This window comes from Xenopus laevis, chromosome 8L, assembly GCF_017654675.1.
Source record: "Xenopus laevis strain J_2021 chromosome 8L, Xenopus_laevis_v10.1, whole genome shotgun sequence".
NCBI lineage: Eukaryota > Metazoa > Chordata > Amphibia > Anura > Pipidae > Xenopus > Xenopus laevis.
This window is the reverse complement of record NC_054385.1, coordinates 83,925,403-83,952,383: the sequence shown is the minus strand read 5'-3', so window position 1 is coordinate 83,952,383 and position 26,981 is coordinate 83,925,403. Positions and strand designations below refer to the sequence as shown.

General features: G+C 40.4%; 2 protein-coding genes across 3 annotated transcripts in view; one reads left to right on the top strand and one right to left on the bottom strand.

Annotated features, from left to right (window-relative positions):
- The window catches only part of atl1.L (atlastin GTPase 1 L homeolog), a 35,729-nt gene extending 25,892 nt beyond the window's left edge, over positions 1 to 9,837 (bottom strand). The window contains exons 1-5 of the mRNA XM_018230512.2: positions 9,587 to 9,837; positions 3,911 to 4,158; positions 2,477 to 2,611; positions 1,137 to 1,241; positions 274 to 324 (exon numbers count right to left, since the gene is read on the bottom strand). Coding sequence (XP_018086001.1) covers positions 274 to 324; positions 1,137 to 1,241; positions 2,477 to 2,611; positions 3,911 to 4,158; positions 9,587 to 9,620 — 573 coding nt within the window. The 5' untranslated portion in view covers positions 9,621 to 9,837. The remainder of the gene's footprint in view (positions 1 to 273; positions 325 to 1,136; positions 1,242 to 2,476; positions 2,612 to 3,910; positions 4,159 to 9,586) is intronic.
- Positions 9,838 to 16,876: 7,039 nt separating this feature from the next.
- LOC108698753 (mitogen-activated protein kinase kinase kinase kinase 5) overlaps positions 16,877 to 26,981 on the top strand; it is a 73,950-nt gene continuing 63,845 nt past the window's right edge. Inside the window, exon 1 of one of the 2 annotated variants that reach the window (XM_018230510.2) lies at positions 16,877 to 17,320. In XM_018230510.2, the coding sequence (XP_018085999.1) occupies positions 17,207 to 17,320 (114 nt within the window). In that variant the 5' untranslated portion in view covers positions 16,877 to 17,206. The remainder of the gene's footprint in view (positions 17,321 to 26,981) is intronic. The other variant, XM_018230511.2, reaches the window with a different exon arrangement.

The window sequence follows — 26,981 nt, the reverse complement described above, 5'->3', positions numbered from 1 at the left end:
AATCATATGTTACAAGTGTGTATGGCACATTCATGCATGGTTTATGTACAGTTTTTAAAGGGAAAGTTGTGGCTTCATAAAGAAATTAAAATGTCCACCTCAATAACAGCATTAAAACATAATGGTAAGGGTGTTAAGTCAGGTCATTCATAACCTGTGTTTATGTTTGTATATAAGAAATACAAATCTTAACATAAAAGTCTTTAAATTGCAGGCAATAAGCATGATATTATTCTATATATTCCTCCATTTGTTGCAAAAATATTTTGTTACCTGTAGGTGTTGAAGGTCATCTTCCTGCACATTCTGGGACAAGTTGTACACCTGAAATCAGAGACGTTAGGTTACTTCCTAGCAACTAGAATAACAGGATTCGTAAAGGCAAATAAACACCTAGAATGTGAATACTGCTAAGTAATTAAATGGTCAAAAGCTTAATGGGTAGAAGAGCCCTCAAGCAAAAATGATCATGTTACACTGATGTTACTGGAGGTAAATCAGCATCAAGAGGAACGATGAATGCTTTCATCTTATCCCATATGACCCTGGATGTGAAATATTTAATGATTTGGTTGCACCTCTCCTATATGATCACAGTCAAGCACAACACAGATTACATCACAGCAGATAGGACTATCTTAAATGATGACAGGCCTCAAAGCTATGCAATACATACGTCAGTTTAGAGAACTATGTTCTTCTAGGAACAAACAAGCTCAACACTAGTAAAAGTAGAACAGCATCCCAACATGTTTGTACAATAGCTTTTAGTGCTAAATAAACATTGCAACAGACTTGATTGGGAGTATGCGCATGATGTCAGCTAACTTTTTTAACTTTTTGACCCTAACACACCTGCTCCCAACCCAACCTGGCACACCTATCTCTGGGCAGGGTGGAGCTGTGTGCCTATAAAGACAGGCTGCTGAAGACAGAAGCAGGGCATTGTAAGATGGAAAAGTTTGTCCCAAACCCACCCGTTACCGGTAAAACATACGCAGCCCAAACCCACCTGAATAGTAAGGTGAATTTTTAAAACCCCTAAGCTCCAACTGGTATTTCAAGAATATAATTTTACCACAGTTTCCATTGCATCATAATAGGTTCATTTTTTATGAACAAAATAATGTACATACCTGTATGGAGCTAATCATAGTACTGAGGGCAAATACTGTAGCGGAATCTCTGAGTGTGGACTGACTATCAAATGTTCCTTGGGTGTCCATTAGTAACACTGCCACCTTCAAGCCATGCGTGAAACAAAAAGATAACAAGAATTCAGTGACAGCATTTCTTTTATGTTGATACATTTTAGTTGGGGTTCATTACACCTTATACTATAGGCACTATGTCATAGGTACAACATGTTTTGCAAGCAACTTAGAGATTTTAGTTGAGGTTTAACACCTTATTGTACTGTACATGAGTCATGGCACAACACTAACATCATATGATGTTTTACTTTACCCATTATAATAATGTTTTCATCAACAGGTTAGGGGAAGAATACAAACCTGCATATTATATTTGTATTTTTATTTTCTGTAATCATATTTCATTTAATATCTTTAGAGAGGTATCATATGTCTACTACCCCCTATTAGCCTGTTGCTCCAACAGAGCCACGTTTACTGTGATGCTAATCATAGGTGGATAATATTGACTATTTAGGAAGGCTTAGGGGCAAATTTACCTAGGTTCGAATATCGAGGGTTAATTAACCCTCGATATTCAACCGCCGAATTAAAATCCTTCGACATCGAATATCAAAGTCGAAGGATTTAGCGCAATTCGTTCGAATGACCGAAGGAATAATCGTTCGATCAAACGATTAAATCCTTCGAATCAAACGATTCAAAGGATTTTAATCCATCGATTGAAGGATTATCCTTCGATCAAAAAATTGATAGGAAGCCTATGGGGACCTTCCCCATAGGCTAACATTGGCCTTGGTAGGTTTTAGGTGGCGAACTAGGGGGTCGAAGTTTTTTTTAAAGAGACAGTACTTTGACTATCAAATGGTCGAATAGTCGAACGATTTTTAGTTCGAATCGTTCGATTCGAAGTCGAAGGTCGAAGTAGCCCATTCGATGGTCGAAGTAGCCAAAAAAACACTTTCCTCTATTCCTTCACTCGAACTAAGTGAATGGACCCCTTAATGTCCCACTCCAAAAATACCAACCAGCATATACAATTAAACTGTTAAAAGTGCTTAGAGCTAAATATTGGTAACTGAAGCAAACAAAAATGTCACTTTCCTGGAGCCAATGGCTTTCATGGAGGATATTTTGGAGAAGCCTTGTCATTGACCCAGAAACGTCATTATTTAAAGTATCACCTTCCACCTATTTTTTAATCACAACCAAATTCTCCTTATAGCTTTCAGCCCTTGTACTAGATAATACAGTGGAGTTTCTGGGTACAAGATTTCATAGATTTGTGCTACAGTTACTAAAACAGCCAAAAGTTCATGTACCTTGTTGCCATCAGGATTCTCCACCAGGAAGATTTCACTCCATATCTGAATTCCTGTGGTTTCCCGTTCAGAACCTCCTCTCCAGGAGAAACCAGACAGTGGCTCATTATAATCCCCAAGCCAATCAACTGTATCCTGGACAAAAAGGAAAATACTAATCACAAAAATCCAATAAGCACTGTAGATGGTTCATTTACAAGGAATCACCTTTATATTAACTTTTAGTGTGTTATAGATGGGCCTATTATAAGCATATTTTCAATTGGCCTTCATTTTTTATCTTGTATGGTTATGGATTATTAGTCTTCCAATTTGGCCTATTTCCAACCAGGTCTGGACTGAGATTCAGAATAGGCCCTGGCATTTCAGCTACACTGATGCCCAAACAACACCTCACCAGCCCAATAAATAGTGACTATCTACGGCAACTAACAGTAGCCCCTCTCGCATTTGCCAGAACCCACAGATTGCCAGTCTGGGCATGTTTCCAACCTGCAACTGAAAATGTTATCTGGTTGCTGTGAAGGTCCATTTCCTATATCACTACTATCTTTCACAGTTGAAATTCCAAGCCTGACAGATGCAAAGCAAAAAATACAGTATATATATATATATATATATATATATATATATATATATATATATATATATATATATATATATATATATATATATATATATATATATATATATATATATATATATATAGTCAACTACAAGAGGTCCTCTGCACTCGACCCATTATCAATATATTTAAGACAGAGACATTTTGTGCATACTGCTACTAAAAAATGCGTTACCCTTTAAACAACACAGGGATTGTTTGTCCATATATTGCAATATATTTAAGCTGGCCAACTACGTCAAAGTCATCCCATATCTGGCCAGTCCTACGCTTAATTTTCATCTGATTCATTAAGAATTCAATTGCTTAATTATACATTTTACAAAGGGACTAAGTTTTACCTGCAACTTACTAGCTGCTTTCAAAGTAAAACTCCCATACTTGGCTGCCCTTTTATTAGACACCAGTGGGGATCACCTGACTATAGCTGGGAGGGGTGGGAGCTACAACATGGAGCTGGTCACTGCTCCTGTATAACTATAACAAACAAGGGAAAGTTGTGCTCACCACTATTTTTTAAAAAATAGTGGTGAGCACAACTTTCCCTTGTTTGTTATATATATATATATATATATATATATATATATATATATATATATATATATATATATATATATATATATATATATATATATATATATATATATATATATATTATACAATTCCACATTTTATGAAGAACTAGAGTAATTGCTTTTATTCTTTACTGGCAGTTGGCCAGTTCTTTACAGGAATTAGGACCATGATAGGTATGTTCACAAACTGGAGCTTGTAACAGGACTGTAAAGTAAAAAGCACATAATATATACCGTTTTGTACATATATCTCAGCATAAAGTCCATCAGGAAAGATTTTCCTTTTCTAAATGCTCCAGCTACTGACACAGCGACCACCTCCTTGTCCCTGACTGCTTCTGAGAGCAAAATGCTGTTCAATGCTGTCTCATCCAACTCAAAGGAATGATCATCTTTAACCACAAGGACCTGAACTGGGTGAGCCTTCTTCTCATACTCCTCCTCCTCTGAGCTCCAGTCATAATTTCTGTCTGTAAATCCACCTAGAGCCAAGAGATGACAGTTTGCCATTAGACATAGAGCCACATGATGAGTAAGGCAGAATCTGGTCTATGCAAAATACAATGGATCCAAGTGCAGCTTGCAATAAAAACAGGCCTTTATTTTACTCTTATTTTTAACAATGAAGTTTGGATTTTCATTCACACACACATACATTCTTATGTTTTCCCAATTATTTGCATATCTGCACACCTCAATTTCTTATGTTCACTATTAATAGCTTCCCTTGCCATTTCAGCACATTTATGCAGATACTGAGTCAGACTGTATAAAACATGGGGTACAGCACACACTTAAGGTAATAATCAGATGCCTGCCTGGCACACAAACTGTAATAAAGGACAGCTATCCTATTCCATATATCACAATAAGAATTAGAAAATATTCATATGTGATTTTCATTGATACATCTGAAGAAGCGTTGCATACCCTAAAACTTTAGGCTGCTATCTTACTAACTTCCTCTGTGCAGTTATTGATCCTAAATGGTTTGGGATCAGTCCATCAGTCCATCTTAGGGCTCTTGCACACGGGCATTTTTGCCTGTACTCCCCTGCGTTGTGTCTCCTTTTTCCGTTCAGCCGCAGGGGAGCGCAGGAGTAGATACAGTCAATTATTTTGAAGAGGACTGTACTCAAACAGACGCATGTAAGCGCCAAACGCAGGTTGGGACGCAGCATGTTGCATTTCACCTGCGTTCAGTGCATACATGTGTCTGTGTGAGTACAGCCCCCCTCACAATAATTGACTGCGTCTACTCCAGCGCTCCAGGCAAAAACGGCCATGCGTAAGAGCCCTAATAGCTCCTGAATGGTTGACTGTTAAGCAATATTTGTATGTTGCACCTCTAACTGTGCCGTAGCAACAGCATTAAATACTTAAATGGGCAGTTCATCTTTAAGGTAACTATAGAATGTTCCAGTCTTAGCATCTTTCTAACTGGTGTTCTTTTATTATTTTTTATGGCTGTTTCATTATTTGCCTTCCTCTACTGACTCTAATGGGAATCACTAACCCCAGAAGCCAAATAAAACATTTTTCTGTGAAGCTACAATTTTATTTTTATTTTATTATTTTTAATTTGTTTTTACTCATGTTTCTATTCTGGCCCTCTTGTATTCATATTTCAGTCTCTTATTCAAATCAGTGCATGGTTAGCTAGGGTAATTTGGATCCTAGCAACCAGATTGCTAAAACTGCTGCTGAATGATAAAGAGCTTGAAAATTACTTATTAAACAGCTTTTTATATGTGGGTGCTTTAGCTTTAAGCAGGTTATTTTAGAATAAAGGGGTCATTTATGTTTAACCCAGAAAAAAGGAAATCATTTTAAAATATCTGATTATTAAAATGGAGTCTATGGGAGATGGCCTTCCCGTAATTCAGAGCTTTCTGGATAACAGGTTTCCAGATAATGGATCCTATACCTGTATAGGAATTTTAGGAGCATGTTGAGAAAAGGGTTTAAATAAAAATCCTCCTATGGTCAACCTTTGAAAAATATGCCCCTAAAATCCTATACAAGTAAATAGAAAGCTGGGGACTGTGGTGAACCAACATTTGAATCTACAGTCTTATGTCTGAAACCCCAAAATCCTATGACAAGTGTTGAGAATATAGTACAACTGAATTAGTCCAGTAAATGGCCCCATGATTCAAAGGCACATGAGAAGAAATATAGGTTCATGTCACTGAGCATGTTGTAACATTCACATATTATATGAACAGACAATGAATGCAAATATCTAGGTTTTGTTAATAAAGTAGGATAAACGGCACAGAAAATGGGTCAGTGTTTGGCTGAGTCAGCAGCACTGAGCAGACACAAGCAAAGTTTGCAGTGCAATAAATATGCTGAGAATGGGGAATTCTCAGTTATGAGTTATCATACCTAGGCCAGCTGCACAAAGGTAACTCATGCATTGTTTATATTTAGATCCTAGCAGGCTGAGCCATAGAGGTAAGATGTGTGCAATACATATCCATCCTATAACATAAAGAACAGGGATATCATGCTAGTTTCCCAACTGTTCCAATAATGCATCACTTCTAGTGTTCAAATGTACAGCAGAAAATCACCACATTTAACACCTATACTATATCCCCAACATTACACCTCCCAGAATGATAATGAGACTTTAGGGTTCACAACTTGGAGGACAGGGTGCAAAGTGCAACCGCACCTGGGCCAGCATCTCCTTGGCGCCTGCTAGAATTGCGATAAGTCATACAGGACAAGGGAATTTTTTCTTTCGGGAGGGAGGTTGATGCACATCCTTCAGCAGGACCTAACCAGAACTAGTTCTCCACAAGCCTAATATGTCCTGTTCTTAACTTGTTTTTTTATTTGTTGTACATCAAAAAGTATAGAGCTCCAACCAATAAAGAGCATTGGATTGTGAAAGTACCCAAACACTGCAGTAACATCACGTAGGGGATGTATGTGGGGTTTAGTAGAGAAAAAACTGTAGGGTTACAAGTTGGATATTCTAGTGTCTTAAAAGGAATGCAGAATAATAGTGCTACTTATTTCATAATCCCAAAGGTAAATGGCAAATTAGGAACCTTGAAAAAGGGAGAAGTTAAGTACATTAAATGAGAAATTCAGAAATTAAGCATGATGGTGCCTAATACAAACACATTAAAATAGTGCATTCACAATTAGTATTGCAGTTGATGTTGTATAGTAAATGAAACACACCATATCATCTTACTTTACCATAAATCCTAACTGTACCTTGTCATTCAAGTAACATAATTATTTACTGTACTTTTTAGTTTGTTTTTCTGTTTTCTTTTACTAGCAGACCATAGGGTAAAAAAATGTCCTAGAACACGGCTGTCCAACTAGAAGGCCGAGGTCTGGACTGTGGCCCTCCAAGGGATTTTTAGGGCTCTTGTCATGCTCAAAATCTCCATAGAACTTTTTGTGTGACATTCTTTTAACCCAAACGTGAAATAATGGATAATTGTGTCGCAGCATGAAAAATCTGACCTAGAAAAATGTATCATGAAATGAAAGTTACACGGTATCTTTGTTAATAATGCAGACAATTGAAATGCTTTGAGGCAAATCCCATCCCACACAGGGCTGGAGTTAGGTATAATGCATTGGTACGGCCTCTCCAGTAGTATATTTAACCCAACTGTATGAACATGAAGCACACTGGGTAGGACTGGACCAGTGTTGGACTGGGACACCAGGGGCCCACCCAAAAACCTTAGACCAGGGGCCCACTCTCAGTACAATTATTCATCCTCTCCTCACTCAACCTCTATTCTCCTAGTCTCTTTTCTTTACATACTATAATACTATAATCTATTATTCCATCTATTTGGCTTCTTTGTTCTCATAGAAATAGGGAATGGCCATAAAATAGGCTAAATGTTTAGCAGGATGAGGGCTGACGGACACCTGGGCCCAGGACCGCCATCAGAAATCACAGGGCCCCATATGACAAAATTTCCTGGGCCCCCTGGGCTGCGCCCACCGCAAGCCCCACCTACAGGTCCGCCCTCCCCACCCCACAGATCCGCCCCCCACCACACAGTAAAAAAACAAAAAAAATATTGGTGGCTAGGGTTCCCCACATGTTTATAAAAAATAAAAAGATATTGGTGGTCAGGGCCCCCCATAAAAAACATTTGTGGCCCGGGCCCCCCCATTAAAAAATATTGGTGGCTAGGACCCCACATGAGAAAAAAGAATTGGTGACCAAAATTGGTGGCCAGGGCCCCCACCCCCACATTATAAGAAAATTGGTGGCCAGGGCCCCTTAAACGTCCATACCTTCCCGAAGTCAGCAGCTCTCAGAAAGATGGGGGGCCCGGCTAATCAAGTAAGTGTGGCGTGGCAGGGCCCCCGTTACCCTCGGGCCCCCTACAACTCTCCCCCCTGTCCCCCCTTGATGGCTGCCCTGCCTGGGCCCACCGGGAGTTTTCCTGGTATCCCAGTGGGCCAGTCCTACACTTGACTGGACCATAACTAACTCTGAATGCCCCTTTATTATTTTCTGCAATGTTCTGTTCATTATATGACTTCATTTACATTTACATATGACTACGTTTTTAGCAGACTGTGATAAAAAAGACATTTCTGGACACATTCTGATCAGAAAATAAAACATGCAAATGATTTGATAAATTAACATTTGATTTTATATGAATAATTCTGTATCTGTACAAATGACTGTGCATGGCTGGAGGAGCAGTGTGAAACACGCCCTATGCCTACTGACAGCTAGATTATCCACATACATAAGGATGAGAGAATGGAAACACTTCCTCTCCTGATGAAATATGGATTTTACAATATTATGGTTGGTAGGGCTAAAGGTTGTGTAATTAATCCTTCCTTCTTTACAGCAGCAGTTTATAGATAAATCTCTGCATTGCATCCTTTTATACAGGTCTGGACTTGGATTCAAATTAGGCCCTGACATTTCAAGTACACAGAGGCCCAAACAGCCCCCGGCCCTACCAGCCCAATAAATAGTGACTACCTATGGCATCTTACAGTAGCCACAATGCCATTTGCAAGAATCCACAGATTGCCAGTCCGGGCCTGCTTGTATATATATTTAAAAGAAGAAAGTATACAAAGCAGTTAAATATTCATGTCCATCAGGTTGCTTCCATCATTGTATAAATAGTACAGGCCTATGAGTGTGTAGTGCTGCCCACATGCTGGGAAGATGTTTTATCATTGGGGGCTGATGAAGCTGTACTATAATTTCCTTACTGAAGGCATTAAACTGCAACATCTTGTTCCTCCCAAAATAACTACAATACTGGTTGTTATTAGCAACTAGGTTCTAGGAGAACTTACACAAACGTTGCATAAAGCCTCCACTCTTTCACGCTCTATATCAGTAAACATGACAACAGCTGGAACATCAGCAGCTTAAACAGAGGTCCATGGCCCCCATATTTCTACCATGTTGCTGTCATCCCCAGAATGTTTTCCCGTATCCCTTCAGGCCTGCAGGTGATCTCGTACTGTGTGTGTCCCTTCCTCCTGGACTTTACCTTTCCTTTTATTGTGAAAGACCTTTGTGACCATGGGACCCCCCCCCACACACCCCATAAAGGGTGCCATGTAGGTAGGTGGCTGTTCTGTTCCTTTGTATTGACTGCCAACTGATAGGCCTTAGAGGTTGTACAGCAGCACTGTCGGCAAATGTGTTTTTTATGCCACTGCCAGAACCCTGCTTATTAGCCAGTTAATAGGTTACCTGTAATTCCCGTAACGGGAGTTGCCCTGATAGCAAGACAAATTTAGCTGCTAGTACAGACTCCCTAGCTTGGTGCTGATGTTGCTGCTGTGCACCTGTCATCTCGACACAGTAGCTGTACACGATACCCGTCATGGGCGTCTGGTGATCCCTGGATATGGGGGGCTCATACTCACCCCAGCTGTTCCTCTCCTTGCGGTTCCGAGTCATGCTGAGTGTGGGGTGCAGACTGTAGGAAGCTGGATGGTGTCTGTGTGCTAGAGATGGAGCTTGCTTTAGATCTGCAGGAGGAGGGATGCTCTGGGAGAGGCAGAGGGAGCGAAGTCACGTGTCCAGACCGAGGAGACTCAGTGCAATATTGCTCACAACATAGGGTGGGAGAACTGCAACCAGGACCAGACTGGGAGTGTGTGCATATAAATGCACAATGGTATGCTACTCTTTTATATATCACCACAAATATATTGGGTTAAAACTGCAATATATCATCAGCCTTAACCCCAGAAATGCTAGTGACCACATCTTAAAATGTATAATAGGCATTAACCCTTGAAATGCCAACAATCACCTTGGAAAATGAATCACCAGCATTAACCCCAGACATGCCAGCAGCCAAAAAAATCACTACAGTAAATGGACATCGGCATTAACCCCAGACATGCCAGTAAGATTATTATTAAGAAAACAGTGAAGATCTTCCTCAACTAGCTTTTCCATTCCCTTCCTCGTCTCCAGAACTGAGCAATGGTGAGTGCCCAGCATCATTTGGCTAATGTACTTTTGAATTGTGATGAAACATTGGATGGAAGATGTGCTGATTTAAAATAGATTTAAGCAGGAAAAAATGAATAGTGCTTAAGAAACATTATGAACATAAGGGTGGAGATCAGATGTCGGCTGAGTGAGGGAATACTTGTGCAGTGGCGTAACTAGATGTTATTGGGCCCCACAGCAAATTAATTTTAGGGCCCCCAACATATCCAGAGGTTGTCCTGTTTTACCAATATTTATTGAAATTGTATATGAATTAGAGCCTCATGCGGCCGCTATACCTCCTGGGACCCCCTGCAGCCACAGGGCCTGCTTCCTCTGTAGTTGCACCCTTGCTTGTAGGGTTTAGGTAAGTTAAATGACAAAGGGTTAAACACTGCCCGGACAAAGCAGGGGGAGGGCTCATGGATTACGTTGCAGAGGGATGAGGCAGACGGTCCATTGAGAAGGGAGGGGGAGGTATTCTTGAGAGTGGAGAGCAAAACAGGAGATGTAATTATTCAGGTAGGTGGAGAGCTTCATTTCGAATGGAGGAGGAGGAGGGATGAGGCAATTTACAGCAAATAGTAAGGGGAGTTGAATTCACGGAAGTAGGAAATTTACAAGAGGAGACTGGCAGGACCAATTGACCCACTTTAACCCTGTAGATCTGTACCTCAGTAACAATGGATTTTACATACACAAGCTACATCCTATAGGATTTTTAAAATAAGTGTCAGTGTATGCACACCCCTCATCACAAACACACACATCTTTTAATTGTTGCCATAGTGATATATCTTGTAACTTTCATATAGGCACACTAGTCTAGGATCTTATAGAACCAAAACAAAAGCATCAGAAAAATGAGAGTACTTATGGACAGGGCTGTTATCAGTAACCGAAGGGCCCAACACTAGTAAGATAGCAGGGCCACAAATATTAGCCCATTGGTCATCTGGGCCCACAGGGTGGCACGTGGCAGAGCATGTAAAATGGGACCACAATGAAAAAAATTCCCCTAATACTCTCTGCCGCAAACTATGCCCCTTTGGCGATCAATGAATTGCATTTTAACCCCCTTTGTTACGGGCCCCTGACTCCACTATCACATGTACTTCCCTGATGGGAGCCTTGCTTATGAGTTTGCACCTACAAAAAGTAAAAACAATTTTTTTTGCGGAAAAGGAGAGGGAAATCACTTATCTACTTAAAAGTAAATATTTAAGAAGGTTGTTCACCTTTGAATTACATTTTAGTATGATATAAAGAGTGATATTCTGAGACAATTTGCAACTGGTTTTCATTTTCTATTATTTGTGGGTTTTGAGTTACTTAGTTTTTTATTCAGCAGCTTTCCGGTGTGCCAATTCAGAAATCTGGCTGCAAGGGTCCAAATTACCTTAGCAACCATGCATTGATTTGAAAAAAAAAATATGGAATATGAATAGGAGAGGGCCTGAATAGAAAGGTGAGTAATACAAAGTATCAATAACTACATTTGTAGTTTTACAGAGCATTTGTTTTTTTAGATGGGGTCAGTGATCCCCATTTGAAAACTGGAAAGAGTCAGAAGAAACAGGCAAATAATTTAAAAAACTATTAAAAAAATAAAATAATGAAGACCAATTGAAAAGTTGTTTAGCCATTCACAACATATTAAAAGTTAACTGAAAGGTGAACCAACCCTTTAAAGAAAATATGATGGGTAATAGCCCTCGTAATATATACAAAGCCATACCTCCCGACATTTTGTAAAAGAGGGACAAAACGCCAACGCCCCCTAATTACCATGTTCATTTTAAAAAATTTGGCAGGTTATGAAAGTTTGAACATATTTCTGTGTTTTTTTCAGTTATTACAGTTTTGCTAATGAAGGTGAATTGCCCGTTAAGCTGTGAGTCTAACATTTCCCAATGGACCTGTTATCTTATATTATTACAATTACTTATTTGCAGGTTGAGCTGTCAAAAGAAGGACTGTTCCTCTAAAAACAGGACAGTTGGGAGGTATGACAAAGATCCAACTGTCCCCAAAATTGGATAACCACCAAAAAGAGTTGACCTTGCCAAATGAACAGATATTTGCCCTATATGGCCACTTTGTGTTGGTTGATCGGCTAATCCAATTGTCTGGCCGAAGGGCCAAAATATCAGATGATAATAGGCAGCAGTGCAGGCTTTTGGGAGAGAACCACACCAGCAAGCTGATTTTTGGACAGATATCATTTAGGCTATCTGATAGGGTCATACACAGGCAGATCAGCTTCTGACCTAAGCTGCTAAGGGCCTGAATAGAAAGATGAGTAATAAAAAGTAGCAATAACTATACATGTGTAGCTTTACAGAGCATTCATTTTTTTAGATGACCCCCATTTGAAAGCTGGAAAGAGTCAAAAGAAGAAGGCATATAATTCAAAAGCTATAGAAAAGGACATTTGAAAGTTTGAATTAGCCACTTGGTAACACACAAACGTTAACTTAAAGGCAAACCACCCCTTTAAGCATGAGTGCACATTTTTTTAACTGGATGTGGAACTACTATGAATGATTCACATTTGTTATTGTTATGGTCTTAGGGTTGCCACCTTTTTAAACTGGGCTGGTATAATGTTGACCAGGTTGCAACCTTAGCTCTTGTGAGAAAAGCCACAACAATCAAGAGACAATAGGAAGGAGGTCCCTGTCCCAGAGAACTTTCAATCTAAGTGGGTGGGTAATTTACAGACACAAATCAAAGGATATTATGTGCTGTTGTTTATAGTGTTTTCCACTGCACTATAAGTCAAATACAAGAGTTCTTCTATACTCTCTTTGTTTGTATGAATTTTGTGATTACAGGCTCATTGCACTCCTGCTTAATGGTTTAAAATTTAGTGGTTAGCATAAATTTCCCTTCTGTACAGCACTGTAAGTATTAGAACTGGGTTACATGTTATGTGGGTGCTTCAGGCTGCTCCCCAGCCTGAATAGGGCAGGTTTACATAGATAAGCTCTGTATACTACAGTGGTTTCGGCATAAACGAGTCAACTGTGATTCCTATAAAAGCACAAAACTATAGATGAAAACCTCTCATTTAAATTAAGAAATCTCATGCCAAGAAATGGTTTATATGCAGGTGCTGGTTTTACTCATACAAACTTTAATTGCAAACAATATCTGTATATTTTCACTTTATGGTGTTACCAGTCCTTTAAGAGAAGCAGACTATCTTGCACTACTTTTGCACATTCACCAATCTACTTTACTGAAGTGTCATATACATATGTGGGTACCAAGGGCAAGACAGCACCAGCCTGGGTCTAGTTCAGTTTGAATCAGGCTTATGTTGAGATCCACCGCTTTAGGTACAGTAAGAAAACTTGATGCTGCAGTATCATAGAACTGCCACACGATGGCGTAATTGGATAACATGGTTTACTTGTCTACGTGTCAAGCTGCTTAGGCCCACGTTAAAACCTACAGTAGTCTACAATAGTCATCCATAACCCCAAGAATACATATTGAGACACAATACTTCCAGCCTGTCTTGTCAGATGGGCTAATTTGTATATTAAGTGATAAATTGTGCTGCATATGTGATACTGCAGTCTGTCTCACTGAACATTGCCTAAACATCAGGCAATAAGTGCCCATTTGCTGACTGGATGCAACTTATTGGAGGAGACTGAGAAGACATGGGCATTTGTAAAGAAAAGTGGGGAGGAGGCAGAGAGGGCATAGAGATTGAGTAGGAAGCAAATAAAGAATGGGGATGAGGGAATGAACATAAAGGTGTTGGAGACAGGCATTTGCAAATAATGTGGAAGGTATAGAGACCTGGGGAGGAGGACAGGCCCAGACTGGCAATCTGTGGGTTCTGGCAAATGCCAGAGGGGCTGCTGTAAGGTCCCATAGACAGTTACTATTCAGTGGGCTGGTGGAGGACTATTTGGGCCTCTGTGTACTTGGAATTCCAGGGCCTATTTTGACTCCCAGTCCAGACCTGGAGGAGGGAGAGGGGTATAGGGAATATGAGGAATATGCAGAATGGGCATAGAGTTTGGAGAAGGAATGGAGAGGAGGAAGGAGTTGGAGATGGCAGGAAAGTTGAAGAAGGTACATAAAGATGGGAAGGAGGAAAGTGACACCCATGTTGGGTCCCACAACAATCTGACCATCTTGAAGCATGAGATACAATGTTCAATGTTTCTAAAACTTAATTGGATTTTGGCAGAGAGCCCAGAATACATGGCAGGTGCACTTAGATAATTTTGTAACAATTTAAGATAAGAAGAGAAACAATTGTAACTATTAAAGATAAGCAGGTCTCTTGGGGAAACTGTGACTTGCAGCTTAAAGGGCAATTCACCTTCAGTAGCAAAACTGTAATAACGCATAAAAACCACAGAAATGTGTTCAAACTTTAATAACCTGCCAAATTTTGTAACATAAACATGGTAATTCGGAGGTGGCACTAAAAATGGGCATGGTCAAAAACTTTCACCCACTTTTTGTCTGAACATTTTCTGTCTGGAATGGGCAAGTTGGAAATAGCCTCTATACAAATTGACTGCATCTGTAGGTGCATGTAGTCAACTAAGTCAGGTAATTCATATAGGAATGAATAGGGATGAGATGCCAAACTGGGAAATGCTCATAATCACCCTGTTGAGCTCACAGATAAACTATTTATTGGTGAAAATTATCCTATTTAATGTGAGAGGTTTTCATTTTCATGTAGAGAGCCATGAATGGCATTTGACCCTTGTTTATCTTCTATTGCATTCTACTGAGCTTCTCTGTTATCTGCTGTGTAAACACGTACCTTTTAGTCCTATTCAATCTGAATGGCTGCCCCCCATGGCTACACAGCAGCGTATTTATATAAACTATACTAGTGTTTCTGAAGCAAACACATATTTTTTTACCAGTGCAGGGTAACTGTATTACATGTATATGGATATACAAAATTGATTTTTTTTAAAGGCCCCTTGGCACATTTTGAAATTCCTAGAGTTTTGTCTCTCCATTGACCTTAATGATAAATGCATGTACCGCCCAGATGCATTCACAGGGTTAGGTGATTATTTTTGGAAATGCTCACTGCTGATCACCACCTAACCCGCATTTATCATGTATGTCAAAGGAGGGGTATTCCTTCAGGGATTACCCTACCCCTTGCCTTTAAGTGGACTCTACTCGAAAACGTTTGTCTGATGAAAGCAGGTCTGGACTGAGATTCAGTATAGGCAGGCCCAGATTTCTGGCAAGGCCACAAAGGACTGGGCCTAGGGCGAAAATAGGCGCGGTATGCCCCCAGCCACATTCTAAGGAGCAATGGCGATGTACAGCTGGGGAGGTAGGAGGCCTAGGGGTGGAAATCTGGGCCTGACAGTGGCGGAACTACCGGGGGAGCATGGTGTGCGAGCGGGCCAGGGCCCGCACCCCCTCAGGGTCCCCCGGCAGCTTGCGCGCCACGGAAATCCGGGCCAAAAATCACATACGGAGGGGGACGGGGGGGGGGGGGGGGGCAGCTGCGCGTCCCACACCAGGGCCCGCTCCCCTCTAGTTACGTTACTGGGGCCTGAAAATATACCTTGGTATTTCAGGTACACAGAATGCCCAAACAGCCCCACTAAATAGTGATTGTCTATGGCAACTTACAGCAGCCCCTCTGCCATATGTAGGGTTGCCAACTTTTCTGGAAAAAAATACCAGCCTTCCTATATATTTATCTTTTTTTCCCTATTAATAACATTGGGATCTACCATCATTTTACCCGGCCAGGTGGCAACCCTAGCTATATAGAATGTCTGACGAAGGGGCACGCCCCCAAAACGTTACATAAAGTGATTGAATAAACTTGCAGGGGTTCTCCTGCTACACCGGCTTTCAAGTTTGGTCTCCTTTCTATCTATGCACACTGGGAGAGCCGCCGACCCGGGCGACCCCTACAACCGAACACAGGCCATTCACTCATTGGAGAGGACTGGGGAAAAGGACACTTTATATATATATCCCAAGCTATATGCCAGGACCCAAAGATTGCCAGTCTGGGCCTGGATTAAATTTAATATATAGCAACTGCCCAATATACATTCTTTACAAACAATGGATTTAAATCTATGTATAAACAGAGTTGACTGAGTTGCTATTAAAGGCCGTTTTTGCCTGTATTCATTCTCTACACTACTTTCTAGAAACAATGCAACAGAGGTCAGCTGACTGGCACAACTGTAAGAGAACTGACTGAGGTCTATGGAAGCAGCATAAAGGTTTTTGGCTAGAGGGGAGGAGAGAGAGGAGCGCTTGTCCGTAAAGCTGGCCATAGACGCAAAGATCTGATCGTACGAATTGAGGATTCGTACGATTTTCAGGAACGTGTGTGGAGAGTCCCGACATTTTTCGTCCGGCGGAGATCGGTCGTTTGGTCGATCGGACAGGTTAGAAAATTTCTGTTGGCTGCCGATAATATCTCTGCGTGTATTGCCGATCGTACGATTTTCAGTGGGAGACTGTCACTAGCTTTGGTTGGACATAGATATCGTACGATTGCTGTCAGGGGCAGAACATTGCTGATCTGTTCTTTTACTAATCTGACTGGTAAGACTTTTGGCGGGTCGGGAGATGGGAAAGTCCGATCGTACGATCGGATCTTTGCATCTATGGCCAGCTTTAGGCAGGGCCTCTATTGAGTCAAAAGTTGCTTGTGACTGGATTGAGCTCTCGCGCCGCTACTGCTGGACTGAACCACGGGCACAGCCTTCCCCCATCCTGCGCCTGGTCAGGTATTCCTCCTCCCTACCCCCAGTGTTTGTGTAGCGCAGGCCCAAACGGGAAGGCGGTGCCTTTACTTCCTCCTCCTACTTCCAGTGTGCGGGAGCTGAGAAGTTACTGTCCCATCTCGCGACGCAAAGTAAGAGTTCCGTTCCGGGACTCCCTGTGGCAACGTCACGTTCAGAAAATGGCACGGGAGCCATGCTTTAACGCTAAGCCCACTGCAGGGGCCACTGACCATTAAAAGAAGGCCCCGTCTTTAGTTAGACTGCGGCCGCCTCTGGTGAATGATGGAATCGGCGGTGATGCGGTCGAGCGCGGATATCCTCCGCAAGAACCCGCAGCAGGACTTCGAGCTCGTCCAACGGGTTGGCAGCGGCACCTATGGGGATGTGTATAAGGTAATAAAGCAGTAGCTGCATGTTCGTCTGTCTGTGTCGTCTGTACAGTTAGCAGTTTCACTCGTTACTAAATCATCACAGAATGTGCTCACCCCACGTCTGTTTGGTACAAATGCTGTGACAAAAAAACTGCCCCATAATAAATACATTGCGTTTGGAAATCCTGCTGATAAACACCACGAAACCCCATTACAAGTGTTCGCTTTCATGAGATAATCCTATTTTGTGCAGAAATGAGAGGCAAGGGTTGGTTACTGTTAGGATACAGGGAGTTGCAGTTCATCAACAAGTGGAGGGAAGAAGGATTTGTACTGTCCTACAGTAACATTGTTTTACCTGAGTGTCTCTACTACAGTGTCTTATTCAAGGACTTTAAATATGCCTATCATTGACTTGTATAGAAAGCATATATGACTGTTTATTAGAGCTATCTGTGCTTATTGAGCAGATCCCAATTTATAGTGAAGGCATTTCACTTTGTGCTTTGCAGATAATTTGTTTTTGTTTTAACTGTATGATTCATTATTTCTCTGCCTTGTTTTGTGACATTTTGATCCAGTTTGGTTGGATCATGTTGAGATTTGCCATGCCCAAGTTGCACTTGGATCTAATCTATTGATGCCTTTGGGACACAGAGTACAACTTTGGCCTGACTGTTCATGTCTCATAGAACATCATTAGATGGAAGTGTCACCCAAATAATCTAGGCATTGCTGAACTGGGTTATGTTTGCTTCATAGATGCTAGGTTTTGTTACAATTCTCACTGGCATAGACTGAGTGCGAAGCAGAAATAGCGCCAACATAATGTGCAGCGGCTTAGAGAGATTATTCATCATTCACATCAGTGCCTGCCTCAGTGGGACGTACAAGGTTGATAAAAGGTGCCAGTTTGGTGAAATTTGGAAGCTATTGCTTTTATATTCCTATTCTGCATCTATAAAAACCTGTGTTATCTTGAAAGACATCTGCCATTGTGATATAAATATGATACATAGTATGTCGCCTTTAGGGATCTGCCCTATAAAAAAGCCAAACCCCAGAGCACTAAGCCACCCACTATGTGCATGTATGTGACATTTTGCACATGAGCAATGGCTTTCTGCACCGGGATCTCCCTCTGGAAAAACCTGTTGTTTCTTCCAACCTGTGTGCTAAAATTCTCTCTCCTACTTTTAGGAATGAAACAACCAAAAGACAGAGGAGGACAAATGATTCAGGCTACATCCATGAAGCGAAGCGTAGCATAGTTTATGTCTGATAATTGAGACTAAATTGCACATCTTCTGCATTACTACCACTATATAGCTTCTATTTCAGCTTGCTAATTTTTGGAATTTATGCTCCATTTTTTTATTGAAATAACCTACCATATTTTTTTGGAGTCTGTTAGGAAGCCAGAGTACCCAGAGGAAACGCATGTAGGCTTGCTGCGGATAGTGCCTTTGCTGGAATTGATCTCTTTCAAAGCATTGAAAGCTCATGGTATGATACAAAATGAAAGGGATTAAGGCTTCAAAAGTAAAATAAATGATCGTTTGATCCAAACTCTTAAATCACAATAATTTTGACTAATTTGGATCACAGATTGCATGGTTGCATGACAGCACTGTATATCGTAACTCATCCTGTTGGGATAGAATAATGAAGCATGTCATGCGGGAATCTATCTGCGCCTATGTACATTAGTATGCTTTCAGTAGCTAGAAAAGAATAACTAGGTCCCACTCATACTGGACTGTTCTCACAGACAAGTGTGCAAGAGGCCTTGGAGTCAGGGCTATATTTAGGTCCGATACCGACCTACGTCGTACGTGCTGATGAAAAAAATAGGCACCTCGAGGGCCACCCCAAAATTGTGCCACCCTAGGCACAGGACCTTGGGGGGCCTATATATAATTACGGCCCTGCTTGGAGTTAAAGGAGTTGTTCACCTATAAATTAACTATGATATAGAGGGTGAAATTATGAAGACAATTTTAAATTGGTTTTCATTTTTTTATTTGCAGTTTTTATTTAGCAGCTCACCAGTTTGCGATTGCAATTTCACTCCAAATTACCCTAGCAACCACGCATTGATTTGGATATGGAATATAAATAGGAGAGGGCCTGAATGGAAAGATGAGTAATACAAATGATCAATAACAATGCTTTTGTAGTCTTAAGGAGCATTTGTTTTTTAGATGGGGTCAGTGATCCCCATTTGAAAGCTGGAAAGAGGAAGGCAAATAATTCAAAAACTATAGAAAAAAAAATCAAAAAAATAATGAAGGCCAATTGAAAAGTTGCTTAGAATTGGCCATTCTATAACATACTAAAAGTTAACCTAAAGGTGAACTAAACTCCCAAACTAATGGAAACCCCTACCCTCCATAGTCCCCCTTCCTGTCCCTTCCCCCCCCGCACAGGTGTTAATACCTGTAAATGCCCCATAGTCTTTAATTACCCCTCGATGCAGAGTCAGCGCAGTGAAGCTCACGGGCACCATCTTCTCCGCTTCTGGAATCATCTGGTCCCTTTGGCAATCTCCGTTCTGGATGGGAAAATTGCTACAAACCACACATGCGCCGATATGCCGCTTACTTACCGAAGACTCCCAAAGCAGTGAAGATGGCGCCTGTGAGCTCCGCTGCTCTGACTCTGCATTGAGGGGTAATTAAAGACTATGGGGCATTTACAGGTATTAACACCTGTGTGTGGGGGGGAACAGGGAGGGGGGGGACTATGGAGGGTAGGGGTTTTCATTAGTTTGGAGCTCATCTTGGTGGATGTCAAAGTATCATGAAGTAGAGACGCAAAACAGTTAACATGCACGTTCAATCCCCTCAGCCTAAGTGCTTTCGGGTAGAACTACATGAGTGCTTTTACCTGCTATAGCATCTGTTCTGACGCGCTGAGATGAATCGCAGGCGTCACGACGGATGCGCCGAATCTAAGGTAAGTAATAGGAATGTCGGACATTGTCACTGCGTGCATCCAACACGACGTGACTGTTGGATGCGAACGCTGCATGTTGCGTCTTCATCCGACAAGTCTTGTTGGATGCACGCAGCGACATCGTCCAACATTCCTTCTACTTACCTTAAATTCGGTGCATCCAACGTGACGCCTGCTCATCTCAGCGCGTCGGAATGGATGCTATAGCAGGTAAAGTGATTGTGTAGTTCTATCCTTACAGTTAGAATCCCTACTCTTTGGAGATTGCAAGGGTTAAAATGTGGCTGTTCATGCTAGAAAGAACTCATGCATGTTCTACATTTTAATAAATGTCAGTCAGTGGCAGCAAACATAATATACCTCACTGTTGTGAACTGATACTCCCAAATACATTATATTCTTATAAATTCATAATGTTAAACCTGGAAAATATTGCCCTTATATTGTTCCTATTCTGCATTTTTACTTCAGGGATAATGTATTATGGTTTAAACCCATGTTACCTTAAAAAAAACTTTTGTTTTGTTATATAAACATGATACATAGTATATGTAGCCTTTAGGTTGTTACAGAAACTAAACGTACCCAAAGCTGTCCTCTCTGTTTTTTATTTAAATTGCATTATTCCAGTTCTACAATGTCATCCTGTAGTTACTGTCAATGTACTGGAGTGCTGAAAGACCGCTAGAATATTCATTTTATCTCTTTTTAAAAAGATCTTGAAGTGAAATACCTAATGAAAAAATGCGTATTGAAAGGAAATTGTTTCCATTGCTGAAAGACATGCAAAAAAACCCATTTGTAATTGCTGTTAAAGGAGAAGGAAAGCTACGGAGGCATTTTATTGCCAGTATATTAGCTGCAATAGTGCAAGCTAGAATGGTATATTTATTCTGTAGAATGTTTTACCATACCTGAGTAAAAAGCTCTAGAAACTCTCTTGTTTGTTTAGGATAGGAGCTGCAGTATTAACATGGTGTGACATCACTTCCTGCCTGAGTCTCTCCCTGCTCTGGGCTTAGATTACAGTAGAGAAGGGAGGGGGGGAGAGAGGAGCAAACTGAGCATGCTCTTGCCCAGGGCAATGAGGTTTAAGTTGAAGGCAGGAAGTCTGATACAGAAGCCCATGTGTACACAATAGAAGGAAAGAAATGCAGTATTTCTTTCGACAGGGGACTCAGAGCAACATTACTTAGGGTGTTTACTGGTATTTTTAGATGGACCTTTCTGATAAGGCTTACTTAGTTTTAACCTTTCCTTCTCCTTTAAATAAGTATTTCTCTGTCCCTTTTTACTCCCTGCACTGCTTCTTCTGACTGACAGTGAAACATTCTAGTGGGTGCAGTCCATGTACTGTGACATACTTATGAAGAAGCACTGCAGCAATTGGAGTCTTGGCTAGAAGACGGCTGAATTTTGTTTGAGCAGTCAAGACAAGCCAATATGACAAAATAATTGACCAGACAAATACTACCTTCAGTAGCATTAACATTTCAAATTTCCCAAAGGACTGTGTCACATATGGTGTTTTCTAGCAGCTTAAAAACATCTGAAGAGAAAACAGCAACACCACAGGGCAGGTTGAGGACAGTATCTGCCCCCAGTATGCAGTGACAAGCCGATGTATTCTACCATAACTTGCAGACAAGGATTTTTTCAGTGTTTTCTGTCAACGCCTTTTGTGAGGTATCCCTTAAATCATTGTCAATGTTGGAACGTTTACTGAAAGTCAATTAAAGGGCACTTGCCATTTTCCCCAAACAGATGTTCTGCACTAACAGAACCCACAGTCTGTCTGGGGGGGGGAAACATTTTTTTTTTCTGAAAACCGGTCATATCGAGTTTTCTGGGCCCATAATGAGCACGCGACTTAGCTCTTTCATTATACTTTTCAGTGGGTTTTACAATTTAGGTGATATGTTCCCTTTAAGCTGGCCATCCGTGCTATGGATATTGAGCATTTTGTTGATGTGCAAGTTTTATCTGCAAGAGGCTCTTTCAGCCAGGACAAATGTTCGATTCTATACTCGTATATGGTACCAGTGTGAAGACTTAAACAGTTATTGGAGAGAAATAATAACAACAATAGAGAAGGTTATGCAGTAAAGGAACTCAAATGATTTCTTATTGAAATTAATACTTCACTATGATCCTCTTACAGATACTGCGATAAAAAAATCAATTGATACTTTTCATGTTACAAGCTGCAAAAGCCATGATAATGACAAAATGAAAAGACTGGATTCTCCTTATGGAAGAAATCCGGAAATGAAAAAAATAACTGCAACGATTCGTAACAAAAATATTAAGCAATTGCAGACATGGGCTCCGTGTATAGAATATCTTAAGTTAAATAAGTGATAGCTTCCAAATTTGTGTAAGTCAAGTGAAATCTAGATAAGCCATGGCCTAGAAACAAAAATTCTTATATCTATATGGAGTTTCAGTATTAGTGGTTGAAACCATAGTTTTTTTTTTGTTCTTCCTTGTTTTATTCTTTATGTGGTCAATTTTAAAAGTTTGAATATGAAATATACATGGAAGGAGAATGACAGGCAGTAAAAATTTCTCCCTCCCTCCCTTATTCCCCTTTGCCCTGTTTTTTTGTGTATCCTTTTTTGAAAAATATGCATAAAGACTTTATAAAAAAATAAATAAATACAACCCTAAAATACATGAACCAGTGAAAGAGAAAAAATAAACAATATAAACTGAGATTTGTGACAACTGTTATATTGTACTGTACAAGTTCCATTTCCGGCTTCTAACTTTCAGCTGTTTGCTTATTTATAAAAGTTTATTATATTTAATAAAATGTCACAAAGGATAGCTTGAGCCTGCAGGTCAAACCAGGTTCCTATGGCTGACGACCTTGCACATCGCTTGTAGCACCAATGTTTGTTTCCTTCTCATAATTATAGGGATTCTTGATGGCAGTAGACCACAATGTAGATAAAACATTCCTTAAAGGACAAGGAAAGTTAAACTAAAGAATTAGCTAGAAATGTTGTACATGATGTTTTGTGCTTCTGTACCAGCCCAAGGCAACCACAGCCCTGAAGCAGTAAAGATCTGTGTCTCCAAAGATGCCCCAGTAGCTCCCCATCTTCTTTTCTGCTGATTCACTGCACATGCTCTGTGCTGCTGTCACTTACTGAGCTTAGGAACCCACTCACAATATACAGTACACATAAAATAGAAATGTCACAATATAAGGCTGATTAGTAATTAATACAGATAATTACTACATGGCAGCACAGAAACCAGTGCAATTAGCATCAGAATTTAATAATCAGCCCTGTAGCTAGGGATGCCACGAATCCACTATTTTGGATTTGGCCGAACCTCTGAATACTTTGTGAAAGATTCGGCCGAATACCAAGCTGAATACCGAACCGAATGGGAATTTTTTTTAATTCCTTGTTAGGTGACAAAAAGTCACGTGATTTCCCTCCCTGCGCCTAATTTTCATATGCAAATTAGGCCTGGATTCGGTTTGGCTGGACAGAAGGATTCGGCCGAATCTGAATCCTTCTGAAAAAGGCAGAATCCTGGCTGAATCCCGAACCGAATCCTGGATTCGGTGCATCCCTACTTGTAGCATCAGCTTATATTACAGACCAACCTCATTTTCTGCTGGATAATTAGTGACGACCCCTAAACTTAGTTTCTCAACAGCTGCTCAGAGCCCACTTAGCATGTGAGTGTCACAGACACTTTCCAAGATGGTGACCCCCTGTGACAAGTTTAAAGTCGTGGATCATTGCCGCTATTGACAAACTGAAACTTTAGCCTCGTGCAATAAGTTCAGTATAGAAAATATGGCATTTTTAGCCACATTCATTTTTAGGGTTTAGTTCTCTTTAAAACATTCACAGAACAATGTTTTGTGGAGTCTTTGTTATTTTGAATAAGTGCCTTTGTGTGGTGTGTAGCTCATTAATAGCTTAAAGGTGTTTTGTGCTAAAGTGTTTTTTTCTTGAATAGGTGATACTGCTAGTTTTGAATAAATGTGTCACAGGGCTGGTGGCCATCTAATCTACCATGAGGGGATGAGCTACATATAAAGCAGTCATTTCTATTTCGCTAAACAATAAAAAAGTAAGATATGACATGGAGAGAATAATTGCTTTTAATCGTATATGTCTGTTTTGTTTGCATCATAGCAAGACCCACCACTTAATGCTCCACTGCCGCTTGCACCTTTTATAAAGAGCTAGTGAGAGTAACAGATGGGATATGAACTTGAAAACGTGCTGTGCAACTCATGAATTACTTGGCATTAACATTCCATTTATTATTGTTGGCGTTGTCAAACAAGTTTGGTTTCATAATTATGCAGTGGAAAAGAAGCTATACCCAGCCACCCTGAAAATTAATCCATTCCATGGAAAAGCCACTTTACTGCAATTTAGCTCATTCTGTTTGTTGCTATCTGCCAAAGATACTTTTCATGGTTTTTTTTTAGTGTTTGTTTCCACTTCCAACCATTTAAGTAAGCTGCAGTTTGGAAAGTACAGTATTATAAACATGCTTACATACAGCTGTAGGCAAATAAAAAGATAACTGCAACTACACTGTTGCCATTGGAAATCCATTTCATTTCCTATTGCAGTTTTTGTTTCACTGGGAAATTCTTTTTGGTACAGATTTAAATACTTTGTTACTTTGTATGAAAGCTGTTTATTATTCAGAGGTAAAGGTTTACATGTGTTGCAGATTTAATGCAATTTTTTCTTTAATCTAGGGCTTGCTAATTTTTTTTGAACTGTGAAAAAAAAATTGCTTAAAATGGCTTTAATATGAGTATCTCTTCAATACGGCTTCCATAGACATGGCTGCAATACCTTGTTACTAACTAGCCTCTTCTCTGCTGTTTGCTTCATTCCATTCACATGTATTTACTTGTATACTCACTTTATTGCAAGAAATGGAGCTCACCATATAATGCTAGTCATAGATTAGTGTATCTAGAAGTTTTTGTAGGACTAGGCTGCTAGTAAGTTTTTCTATTTATTATGCTTGCATAGCACTGCGTTGCTGATTAACTACTTAATTTATGGCAACCCTCTGCAGCTGTGGTTTGCGTGCTTTTTTTCGGTCTAAATTCCCTTATGTAATCCAAAATTTAGTCGGGGTCTACAGAAATATGTATGAAACATTGTTGGTTACATTGCTAAGCTGAATCTAACTTGTTATGGTCCGTATCTTCATAGCGATCCATCCCTAGTGGGGGATAGGGGCTACAGCTACTAACATTTTACCTCATCTTCCAGCCAAAGTTTGCCAGTGCACAGAATGCTGCTGACCTAGACTTAAAAGAGGAGGAAACCCTGTAGAAAAAACCCTGTAGACCCCTCCCTCCTCCCCCCAGGCTAACTGCCCCTAGGGAAATGCCCCATACTTTATACTTGCCCCTCGGCAATCTCCGTCAATTTCTGCAGTTGTCGAAAACTGGAAACTTGCTCCAATTTCGCATGCGCCGACATACCGATCTCCCAGTCAGCTTACCGAGGCCCGGGAAGATGGATGCTGAGAAGTCCGCTGCCAGAATCTGCGACGAGGGGTAAGTATAAAGTATAGGGCATTACCCTGGGGGGGGGCAGTTAGCCTGGGGGAAGGAGATAAGGGGGGTCTACGTGGGGTAGAGGGTACGGGTTTTTTTTCTACAGGGTTTCCTTCTCCTTTAAGGTTATATTTGTTGATCATTGAGTGTGATTGTATAGGGCCCCCCATAGGTTTGAAAAAGATGAATATTATTTCTTTCACTTTGTTAGTTGTAATCAAATTAATCTAATAAATGGTGAATGTGGCAAATCAATCTATATAATAAAAAATAAAACTGCAAAATCTTGCATTTCTGTGCCAAAATTCGCCATGTATGCCCGCACCTGGGCTGATGCAATGGTTCTAGGCGCAGGCTAGGTCAGTGGCTTATTGTTGCTCGGGTCTGATTCTTGGCCTGCATTTTTCAGCAAGCCAGGTTCGGCTTTATGTGGGATTATATTGGTACTGAGATGCTGTAATACTCTGGTATAGTAGGAGGTGTCTAATTGTGGGGAAAAAGAAAAATCATGACCAACAACTATCAGCCAATGTAACAATAGTCACGATGCCGGTCAGTCAGGTAGTCAGGGTTTTGTATGGTTTTGGGACAGTGTGTGGATTGTTTGACATTTTTCATACCATGGCGATCAGCCACTTAGTTGATCGGACAAGTTAGAATATTTCTGTTGGTTAACGATAATATCTCTGCGTGTATTGCCTATCAATGGGATAGATGATATCAATGGGAGTTTGTCACTACTATTTATCGGACATAACTTTCGTACGATTGCTGTCAGTTCATGGCAAGAACATTGTGCGACTTGTTTTACTTAAATTTATTTGTTTTTCTTTACTATTTTATCTGAATGGTGAGTTGGAAGATTGGAATGGATGATTGTTCATCCCACATAAGGCTAAATCTGCACTTCTATGGGTAGCTAAAGTTGAACCAAAATCAAACCCTTAAAAACATTGGACACCTGAAGGCAGCAATTTGTTTGCAAATCTTTAGGGATTTTCTTCAAATGTAAAACTACAAATTAGAGGTTAGGTTTATTTAGTCACTTTGGATTGTTATTTGGCTGCATGCAGAAAACATGGATTTGGAGCTTAAAGGAACAGTAACATTAAAAAATTCGTTAGTATAGGACGAAAAAAAACCAAAAAAACACAAGGAC